The 11,480-nt window shown below is 49.1% G+C and overlaps 1 protein-coding gene across 1 annotated transcript in view; it reads left to right on the forward strand.

Moving 5' to 3' along the window:
- Acvr1b (activin A receptor type 1B) overlaps positions 1 to 11,480 on the forward strand; it is a 37,521-nt gene that overhangs the window by 14,820 nt on the left and 11,221 nt on the right. Inside the window, exons 2-4 of the mRNA XM_036208587.1 lie at positions 5,354 to 5,593; positions 6,213 to 6,461; positions 9,687 to 9,917. Coding sequence (XP_036064480.1) covers positions 5,354 to 5,593; positions 6,213 to 6,461; positions 9,687 to 9,917 — 720 coding nt within the window. The remainder of the gene's footprint in view (positions 1 to 5,353; positions 5,594 to 6,212; positions 6,462 to 9,686; positions 9,918 to 11,480) is intronic.

Genomic DNA, 11,480 nt, shown 5'->3' on the forward strand with positions numbered 1-11,480 from the left:
CAGTTTAAGATGTAACTTGTACAAGATTCTCAGAGCTGCCCTGGGACCAGCTGCCCTTCTCTGCCCAAACCCTCGGCTGTTCGAGTCCAGACACAGAAGTCCATTAGCACTCCCGGAGTAGCTGTTTGTCCTTCTGCCTTGAAGGACTTTAGCATTGTTGTAAGAAACGGTCGTCTATTTTGTGTTGGGGGAGGGTGTTCCACAGCAAGTGTTTAGATCGGAGGACAACTTTCTGGATTCCTGTCCTGAGATGTAGAAGTTCCAGGGATCAAACTTGGGTCAGCAAGCTGGCAGCAAGCACCCTGACCTGCTGAGGCTTCTCACCAGTCCAGTGGCCATTGTTTGAGCAAATATTTACTGAAAGCCTACTCATATTCAGTCTGGAGACAGAGGTGAATGGAGCATAGTCTGCTCTTTAACGGCACTTCAGCCAGAGCACTGCAGTGACCTGGTCCACCTGTTCTTAAGAGATTCCAGAAGGTCCTAGTTGTTCACTGGATCCGTAGTGAAGTTTAAGCTGTGGTCTGTGGGGTTTCTCTAAGACACGACAGGTTTGGAGCCGTGTGTGTGTGTGTGTGTGTGTGTGTGTGTGTGTGTGTGTGTGTGTGTGAGAGAGAGAGAGAGACAGAGACAGAGACAGAGACAGAGACAGAGATAGAGACAGAGACAGGGTTTCTCTGTATAAACCTGGCTACCCAGGAACTTGTTCTGTAGACCAAGCTGGTCTTGAACTTAGAGATCTTCCTGCCTCTGCCTCCCGAGTGCTGGGATTAAAGGTGTGCACCACCACTGCCTGACTGCTTTGGAGCTTTTTAAAAAGGTAAAGATGTCTATGAACAAAAGGAGTGAGGTGACGGAATGGGAACTGTCATAGACATGCCTTTGAAAAGTAGGGGTGGCCAGCTGCAGTGATGTACTTGGAAGGCAGGAGGGTCAGGCTGGAGGCAAGCTGCAGGAAGACTTGGTAAGGTTCTCTGTTCAGGAAAACAAGAGCAGATTTGACCTAGTGGGGTGATGATACACTTGCAGGATGGTGAGTTTAACTGGGAAGGTATTTCCCATGGTCCTGAAAGTTAGGAGTCCTGGTCATTGCCAGGGGGACATTGGAGAATACTGGGGAACTCCTGGTTTGTAAAGTCTGGAGACTGGAGGTGTAGCACTATTTCTTCCTTGTATACTGTTTTTGAGCCCCTTACTTTCTCCAAGGCCTTGTTCCTCATAAAGTGGAACAGCTACATCTGCCTTGGCCCTGAGTTCTGTGGGGACCATGCAAGAGAATGAGGATAACATGGGATAATGGAGTCTGTCTGTGTTGTGTGACTTAGTGACACTGGAAGCTGGTGTCTGTCTGACTTGCGTGGCTCGATAGTGAAGTTCTTTCCCAGCATGCTTGAGGCCCTGGATTCTGAAAGTATAAAGAACCAGCCTATCAGAAAAGAGCTCCCACCAGACACAGCCCCTCGTTGTTGCTCCAGCTCTGGAACTGTTTACGTGTGTTCATGGCTGATTCCTAGACAGAACAGGCTGCTATGCAGCATGCTTCTGACGCCGAGGCTGTGGGCATCCCCTAGTGATGGCTTGTGAGGTTGTGAGGCTAAGCTCCTGGTGATTCCTGAGGCTTCCTGGCTGAGCACAGCCTTGAGCATCTTTGTCCTCCTGAGCTCTACAGAACACCCAGCTGCCAGTCTGCCCAAGCTGAGACTTGGCTTTTCTCAAAACAGCTTTTCTTCTGAATCAAATGTGCATTGATATCCCACCACAAACCACCTTCCAGTCAGACAGACTTTGAACTATGCTCCAGTCCTGCTGTGGCAGCTTTGTCTTTAGTTCAGGTTTGACTAATTAGACCCGTCAATAAGAGAAAGTCTGTCCATGGAGGGCTGCTCGTGTTCTGACCGCTTTCTTTTCTTTCATTTTCTTTTTCTTTTTCTTTTTAAATTTTCAGTGCTGGGGACCAAACCCAGGGCCTTGCACATGTAGACAAACCTCTACCGCTGAGTAAAATCCTGGCCCCTGACTTGTTTACACACACAGTGAGCTGGTACCTCCTCTGTGGTTGCCACTCCTAATATATCATGCTTAGTGGTGGAATAAGGAGCGTTTTAGGTGCACCATGTTGTTTATACACATGTGCAGACTTTGACCTGATGAGTCATCATGAAATGTTACAAGGGGCTGTTGTCATTAGCCCAGATTTAGCTTTTCAGAAAGAATTAAATTTAGGATACTAAGTTTATAGTAAGTTCAGAGCATGCTTATAATTTTATCATTGTTTCTTTGGTTTCAGTGAAAAATATTAGCAGGCGCGTAGCCAAGACGTGTGTCTTTAAAGGCATTTGGGACTAGGATGGGGCGGAGCAGGTGGAAACACAGTGTGCTGTGAAGAGTGGACCTGGAGGAGAGCTTGTCCCTGGAAAGGGCTTGAGAAGGCGTCTTGTCCAGTTCCCTTTTCTGGTTAATCATGAGGAAAGGGGGGTTGAGAGAGGTTAGGTGACTTAGCCAGAGCCACGTAAGCCACAGGACTAAAGAGCAGTTTCCTCCTGAGACTGTGACTCGACACTTGCCAGTTAGTGTAAGAGGCATTTTCCTTGTTTGTGTCTTTTTTTATTTCAGTTTTTACATTAAAAGGGGAGTTGGTGTTGATTGAGTACATCCTACTACGAGTTCTTTACAGTGTATTAGTTTATATAGTCCTGAGGTCCTCCTCCACAGTGTCAGCCTAGTACAGTAGGGTAGTGCAGGAGGCCAACTGAGTTCAGTCATGTGGCCAGTATTAGAACTGGCATTCAGGCTTCAGGTCTCTGTGACCTGTTACTCCGTGATACCCTCTGTCGCTCCTGGTGATGGAAAGTCAGATATTTTCAGAGTGTGGGTAGTGGCGATGGTTATCTTCAAAGTGTGGCTGTTTGGACTTGTCACTTGCTCTGCAAAAGGCAAAGATGTACACAGTGGGTGGAGGGAGCCTTGCTTGGGGAGCCCCAGCACTTAGCAGGCAGTTGGCCAACTTCCCTCTTGTCTCTGTAAGATAAATGGTGTTTGTTGGTTGGATAGTTGAGGCCCAGACAGACTCAGGGACTTGCCCAGCTCCTTATCACAGACCCACAGACCCACGTGGTCATTTCCTAGCTCATCCTCAGCCCCTTCTAGCCTAGATTTCCCCTTCTCCTCTTTTCTGTCTTACACCAAGATCGTCTAAGTACTTCCCAAAAATAATGAGCCACATGTGGGTGTGTTCATTCTCCAGAATGAATCACTGTGAACAAGGCCAGCACCAATGAGAAAAGAATAACTATTAGGAAGCAGGGGCTCCTGACTGCTTGGCCCCACTAATTGATGGACTCTGAAGGGACTGCTTTTTAGAAGGCGGCTGTGGGCTTGGCTGTGTCTCACCATGCTCAGAATAGTTACCTCTTGAAGTCGTTAATTTCCCCAAATAGACCCAATGCTGTTCTCTTTGCTGGGCGTCACAACATGGGTACTGAGAGGTGCGCTCCCTGTAGGGAGCCCCTAAGGGACACAAAAGGGGATCGCCAAAGGCGCCTTCTTGGGTTAGCAGGACTCTTGGAGGAAGAAAAGGGGGTCCTGCCAAGTTTTCTGAGACTTGAATAAATTTTAAGTTCTTAAGAGGAGTAAGACAGAGCCTGGCTTGGAGGCCCAGGCCTGTGATCCCAGTACTGTAGAGACAGGAGGGTGGAGGGTTCAAGGCCAGCTGGGCTATGGAGTGAACCAGTCTCAAACAAACAGAAACAAAATGAGAGCATTTGCAACACAAGTTTGGGAGGAAAATTTGAAACTTTGTCTCGAGACTAGAATGTTAGCACTGAGGTCCAGGGGATCTTTCTGGCAAAGCTCCTTTGATGGTGAGTCCTTGACTCACAGCTCCCTGCTTCAAACGCCCTGCCTGTGAGACATAGTACAGCCCGACCAGGTAGCTGCATGTGGGGATTCTCAGAAGATAGAAATCTCATCAAACACTGTACAAATACACAGGCCCTGCATGGAAGGGCTCTTTGTCTGCCTGCCTGCTGCCCATGCCCCTCCCCAGTACCTTGTGTCCTTGAGTGGGAACAGCAAAGGGTTGCCTTATTTACAGTCTGGGTAGGTGGGGTTGTCTTTGGATCTGTAAAGCTAAGGGATAACTTTCAGAGAGTGGATGAAGCGAGGAAGAGGAACTCTTTGCAGCCTAGGCTTTCCTTTGGATTGGCCACAAACCTTTTTGCTCTAGAGGCTTAGTGTGCAGGTCTTCCCACAGAGTGTGCCATGGAGGTCTTGCACCCTTTCCCTCCATCCCCTGGTGAGTGACTGCCGAAGCCAGTACCAGCTTCAGTGTTGTAGCCAAGGCTACATTCCGGCCCATCCCAGGAGGTCAGGGCTAGGTTAGGCTTGGGGGAGACATAGAGGAGTACCAACTGGCTGTGCTATTCTTGTTAGTCAGATAAATAAAGGATTGCAGATTCCAGGGCTGCTCAGCAGCTTTCAGAGGCGCCAAATTCATTCACGGTGATTTCCTGTTGGTGGCACACACTTGCGTGTGGTATATACCCACAAAACTCATTAATCCCAGTGGGGATTTTGTACACTGCATAGTTGAAAAAAGGGGAAAGGGAAAGAGAGTGTGTGTGTGTTGCACACACATGAGTACATGAGTGTATGTATGTATGCCAAGTGCTGCCTGGGGCCTTTTGGTATGGGTTAAATTTATTACACACTTTATATGCATGACCTCATTTCCTCCTCACAATAACTTTATGAAGTGGGCATTCAAATTCTCTAAGGAGAACATCCTCCTTGGACCTCATGAGCTGGGTACCAAATATGGACTAAAGGGAGGAGGTGATAATGGAGAACCAGGGAAAGCTGCTTAATGGAAGTGGTAATTGAGCAGAATTTTGAAGGATTTAGGCAGGGAAAAAAAAGCCAACAACATTGCAGTGAATTCTGTATGAGAGCATGCATGCCATCTCCTGGAAACTGGGGTGCCTGGTGCCCAAGAGGAGATGGAATGAGACTGGCCCCAAAGAATCTTGGGTAGCTTTGTATGGAATGTGGGGAGCACGTGTTCTCCAAAGGGAAGACTCCGTCCACCTTGCAGGATCATTTGGAAGGAGTGGGCGCTTCATCTCTCTTTCACTGGCAGAGAACAGAGCAGTTAGGAATGGCGGGATCTACAGAGCCTTGCCTATGAGCTAAATGAGGTGCAGAGGCGCCTGCTGAGGCATCTTTCTGGCCCCAGTTCCATAAAAGCTGCTTATTTGGGGGATATAAGTATGCCAGGGGGTCATTCTGAGTTTGGAAAAGGACCTGAAGGAAGATCTTATATTACTGTTGATATCTGCTCCCCCGTTTCCTATAGCTCTGCTGTGTGCATGTACCAGCTGCCTTCAGACCAACTACACCTGTGAAACCGATGGGGCCTGCATGGTCTCCATCTTCAACCTGGATGGCATGGAGCACCACGTGCGCACCTGCATCCCCAAGGTGGAGCTGGTCCCTGCTGGGAAGCCCTTCTACTGTCTGAGCTCTGAGGATCTGCGCAACACCCACTGCTGCTATACTGACTTCTGCAACAAGATTGACCTCAGGGTGCCCAGCGGTGAGTGGACCCTTGGACTGTCTCCCTGTGGAGCTAGACCGCTTCGTCCTTCGTTCTTCTGCTCAGTGACGGCAGAGGTGGTTTCTAGATGCTCCCTGAGGCAATGGCAGAGGCTAGGCTTCTTTCCTAGTCAGGCTTGTTGCTCAGAAGGTGAGAAGAGCACATTTCCCACTTAGTCCCAGAGCTACCAGCTACTTGTGGGATACAGGACATCAGCGGCAGAGCCATGTGAAGGGCTCTGCTCTGGGGACAGGATGAATAGGTGTGAAGAAGGCCAGAGTTAAAAAAGGTGGTGACCACACTGGCAGTCTTAGACACCTCCTTGAGTAGGTCTGCCATTTAGCAGGTCTTTCTGAGGAGGGACTGGCCAGAGCCTGGAGCAGCCTGCAGCTTGCAGTTCTGACGTGCCTTGAACTTGCAGAGTGGGTTTGGTTCCACTGTTGGAGGGTGTTGACTGAGAGAAAGGAGGCATTTGAGAGCATCAAGGATAGGCTGGCCCAGGAAGACCAGGGAAACCCGCAACTGAGGCCTTTACATGAGGTGCAGTTTCAGGGAACAGTGGAACCCCAGCGTTCTCTTGTTTTTACTGTTTCTTCCCTGCTTTTGCTCGTTTTCCCAGGGCACCTCAAGGAGCCTGAGCACCCCTCCATGTGGGGCCCTGTGGAGCTGGTGGGCATTATTGCCGGCCCGGTCTTCCTCCTGTTTCTCATCATCATCATCGTTTTCCTTGTCATCAATTACCACCAGCGTGTCTACCACAACCGCCAGAGACTGGACATGGAGGACCCCTCCTGCGAGATGTGTCTCTCCAAAGACAAGACACTCCAGGATCTTGTCTACGATCTCTCCACATCAGGGTCTGGCTCAGGTAATAGGTTCTCCAGGCACTGTGTTTGTTGGCCCTCACAACTGGTTCCCAGCAGGAGAGAGTGTTTATGAGGAAGGCCAGGGGCCCTGCTGTGTTGAGTCATTTGGTTTCATAATTCTCCTCATCTGGAGTCTGACATGTAATAAGATATGATAATGGCTACACCAAAATCTTTCATTCCTCAAGATTCCAGAGGTCAAGTGCAAAACTTTCTCTTGTGGAAACTCTGCCTCTCTCCAGCTTTTGTAGCTGTGTGTCTGAAAATTGAGTTGGTTCTGTCCGACATGCTCAGTTTCAGGGCTCCTTTTGAGAAACAAGAGTGTGCTGGATTCCTGTGAGGTGCTGACAGCTAATCACTGATCTCTGAGGACACTGAGCAAAGCTTAGACTGGAGACTTGGTGAATCATTGACTTGTTCCACAGCCTGTGGGCTTTGGTGAGAGTTATGGGAAAGGCAGCCTGGGCTTCTAGCATAGTTGGCCTCCCTTTCCTGGAGCGCCTGTTGTTGTCCAAGACTCTCTTAGATGAGGCCTTGAACTCAGCACTGGGCCTTGACATGAAACCAGAACTCAGGATGGAGAGAGCTCAGCTAACAAAAACAGAAAAAATTAACTATGTGGGTGTGCTAGAGCATCGCTGAGATCATCTATTTTATTTATATATCACTAGCACTGGGGAAGCTGAGGCAGGACAATTGCCTCAAGTTCAGGCAGCCTAGCGAGTATCAGGCCAACCAGGTCTACATAGTGAGTCCCTGTCTCAAAAATCCATCTCGGCTAACTATTAGATGCAAATATGGCTGAGAAGATATTGTTGCTATTGTAAATGAAGATAAGTGGTCATTTCGGAACTAGTCCATTCTTCTGACCGTGGAAAGAGCATCCAGATGGCAGTGCTGCCGTGAGCTGGAGCACAGGCCTCACTGTGACTCTGTTTCCCTGCCGTGGGTTAGACTGTGGTTATGCAAGGGAGTTGTGCCATCAGTCATAGCCAGATGCCTTCCTGTGAGCGCTGACATCTTCTCCATGTCAGAGGCTTTGCCTTAGGAAGCTCAGCAGCAGAGCACCAACATGAATATATTTAAAAGCTGCATATTTTTAGAAACCTAGAAAATATGATCTGGCATGTGCTTTCCCACCAAAGGCAGGGCAGAGGCTGGAAGTGCCTGGGAGAGTCTTAGTGTCCTAGGGTTTTCAGATCTAAGCCAGCTGAGATTGGGGAGTCTTGGTAGACATTTTGTCTAGACTAAAACAGTTAATGACTATTCCTCCTTGGGTAATTCAGTCCATTTTTGGTACAGAGTGTGCAGGGCTTCCAAGGTGTTGGTCTTGTTTTTAGTTTTGTTTTTTAAATTATGTGTGTGTTAGGGGCGGGTATGTACAGGTGAGTAGGTGCCCTTGAGGCCAGAGGCGATTTATTGGATCAGAGCTGTACTTTGTGAGCCATCTGACAGAGTGCTGGGCACTGAACTCTGATCCTCTGGAAGAATGGTTGTCCTTCCTTCCATCCTTCCTTCCTTTTCTCTTTCTTTTCTTTTGACAAGCTCTCACTATGTAATTTTGGCAAGCCTGGAACTCATTACATAGACCAGGTTAACCTCAGACTCACAGAGATCCACCTGCCTTTGGCCTCCCGAGTGCTGTGATTAAAGGTGTGTGCCACCATGCCTGGCTCAGTATGTGCTCTTAACCATTAAACCATCTCTCTAGCCTGGGTATTAAGTTTTTAATAATGCTGTCTTTAAAGTTTTAAGTTCATGTTATGGCTATGACTTCTGGGTCTTTTTAATAAATGCATACTGAATGCCCTCTGGAAACAAAGATTGAAAAGAAGCTGCCCTGTGATCGGATAGGCTGATGGGATTGTTGAAGAATCTTACAGAGGCATGTACATTTGAGGGAGTCTTGAAGAACAGGTTGAGGTTGTAAGTGAGGTAAGCAGGCAGGGAACATTCCAGGCCATGGAACAGACTGAATGCAAAGAGCAAAAACCCATGAAGGCTCACAGTGTGTTTAAAGACTCACAGTAATGAGTCTGGCATGATGTGCCTAGAGCAGGCAGAGGCAGGCTGGCCAGGCGTAAAGGGCTATGGGGCCACACTTTGTCCTGCAGGGCAGAGCTTCTGATGAAAGTTTTCACATGGACAAATAAATGCTTCCCCCGCCCCCCTGTGGATGAAATGAGATTTTTGGCAGTGATGTGGAGGAGGGATCCATTCACTTGCCAGTCTCCTGTTAGAAAGGGCAGGGTGAAGCAGGGCTGTGTGCGTGTGTAGCACAATGGCAGGTGGGATGAGGTGGACCAGTTGGAAGTCTTTAGGAAGGGACAGAATAGGACAGGGCACAAGCGTGAGGGGAAGGATGGGCCTGCCTAGGAAACTTGGGGCAGAGTTTAATTCCTGTTTGCTTTTTGCTGTTTACACTCGTTTGAGCGGGTTATAGAACATTCCCTTTTGAGCCTTCCTAGTGTTCTTGTCTCTACAGTGGGGGTAATAGCAACGCCTGCCTTACTGAACATGAAGAAATGAGGTAATTTATGTAAAACCCTAGCATAGAGCCTCATGCATATTAAGCACACAGTAAATCCACCAAACCCGGGAATTACTAACAGCTGTTATTTGGTGCAGGGAGGGAATGGAAGAAGATAAAGTCAGTCATGATGAGAAGGGTGATTGGATAGACAGACAGACAGACACTGAGTGAGTCAAATGAAGCAATGATGAGCCCTACAAGATGGTAAAATGAGTCATGAATTAGTATGGGTAGTCTCCCGTCTACACCTGGAGCCTTCCTGTGAATAGCTCTCTAGAGAGCTGGGAACCCTGTGAGCTTAGACCATAGGTCCTGTTGGCCACACAGCACCGCCCTCTAGTGGTTAGTGAGCAGGGTGGCCAGGAAGGCAGTGCCCACCTCAGGAGCCCCGCTGTCTTTTTTTCTGTGACCATCAGAATGAAGCATTCACTGGTGAGGGTGAACGTGGTCAAAGGTTTGCATGCAGGTTTCTCGTTCACACAGACCAGAGGGGCAGCTGATCACATGACTTGCTCTTAGCCCGCTGTTGTTAACCTAGCATGGCTCAGGCTTTGCTGTGACACTCTGGTTCCTGGGCCAGGTGAGGTTGGAGAGACATTTTGTTGAGGGCCTTTCTGGAGACACACATCGAGCGGCAGGCCTAGAGTTTAGCGGATTTGCAATGTCAGACTTCTCTTCTCTCTTTGGCCCATAGGCTTACCCCTTTTTGTCCAGCGCACAGTGGCCCGGACCATTGTTTTACAAGAGATTATCGGCAAGGGCCGATTTGGGGAAGTGTGGCGTGGCCGCTGGAGAGGTGGTGACGTGGCTGTGAAAATCTTCTCTTCTCGTGAAGAACGATCTTGGTTCCGGGAAGCAGAGATCTACCAAACGGTCATGTTGCGCCATGAAAACATCCTTGGATTCATTGCTGCTGACAATAAAGGTATGGAGAGACCCCCCCAGAGTCAGCGGCCCTGGGGCTGGGGGCACTGGAGAGACCCCCCCAGAGCCAGCGGCCCTGGGGCTGGGGGCACTGGAGAGACCCCCCCAGAGTCAGCGGCCCTGGGGCTGGGGGCACTGGAGAGACCCCCCCAGAGTCAGCGGCCCTGGGGCTGGGGGCACTGGAGAGACCTGGCTGCTCTGCAGCACACAGGAAATCTGGATAAGAACAGTTTTGAACCCTTTTAAAAATGTGGAGCCTTTTTGCCGAGAGAAGCCCACATGGAAACCTGGGTTATTAGGCAGGTAAAAAGGCACTCGTCCTCACCCTGCAGGCTCTTCCTCCTCCTTGATATGCTCTCAGACCTGCACATAGTGTGGTCCCTGTTGGGCTCCTCTTTGTTTATTCTGAAAATCACTACAATAAGGAATTATGGTTTTACCCTCCCAGGAAAGACTAGGGACAAAAATGTGTATAGTCACATTCTGTAACACAACCAATACTTGTGGCAGCAGCCACCAAAGAACAAAGACCTGCTGTCCCCGGAGTGTTACCTTGTAGCTGTGAAGCTCAGTCTTCGGTCTGTTCTGTCCTAAGGCCCCTGATTTGCTTGCTGTGGCTCCCTCCCTCTCCTCCCCACCCTTCTCTTGCTTCTTTGTTAGGGAGGGTGGGACTTGAGGCAGAGACTGATGTGTAGCACAGCCTGACCTCACCGGTGGTCTCTGTATCTCCGCCTCGCAGGGGTGTGGACACACCCAGCTGTCTTGCTGCGGTTCTGAGGCTTTTGCTTGTGTCCAGGCACATCCCTATTTGAGGACCTCACTGATGGGTAAACTAACAACTGGTGGTAGGAGGCAAGCGTGAGCCAGCCTGGGCTGAGTGACAGCGAAGGCAGGTCACAGATGAGCTTGACAGAGTGGCAGAACCGGACAGAGGAAAGTCTGTGTGCGCATGTGCAAAGGTGAGGTGTGTTTGGTTCTGCAGATAGCAAGAGAGAAGTAATGGAGGGGTAGGCAGAGACCAGGTTATGCTGGGCTGTGTGTGTGTGTGTGTGTGTGTGTGTGTGTGTGTGTGTGTGTGTGTGTGTGTGTTCCCGAGTGTGTGAAGTCAATGTCTTTGTCTTCCTGTATTGTTCTCTGCCCGATTTTTTTGAGATAGTCTCTCACAGAATCCAGAGCTCACTGATCCTCGGCTGGCCTAACTGCCAGCAAGTCCTTGTGATCCTCCTGTCTCCACCCCAGTCCAATGCTAGTGTTATAGGAACATGTGTCATGCCTGATTTTATATACGAGTGATGGGAATGCAAACTCAGGTCCTCATGCTTGCACAGCAGACATTTTAAGGAAACACTGCAAGGCCTGTGTTTGATACTGAGCACAGAGATAATAATTAGAATGCTGTTCATTAATTTAATAGCATTTACTGGTCACTATGGGCCAGGATCTCCACCAGTTTTTCAAATCATCTTATATAAAAACAAACTACACAGAGATCCCAGGGGAAGAGGGGACAGACAACTGGCAGAGAATGTCTCTGGAACACAGAACTGGTGAGGTAGCGGGGCCG

This window comes from Onychomys torridus, chromosome 16, assembly GCF_903995425.1.
Source record: "Onychomys torridus chromosome 16, mOncTor1.1, whole genome shotgun sequence".
Taxonomy (NCBI): domain Eukaryota; kingdom Metazoa; phylum Chordata; class Mammalia; order Rodentia; family Cricetidae; genus Onychomys; species Onychomys torridus.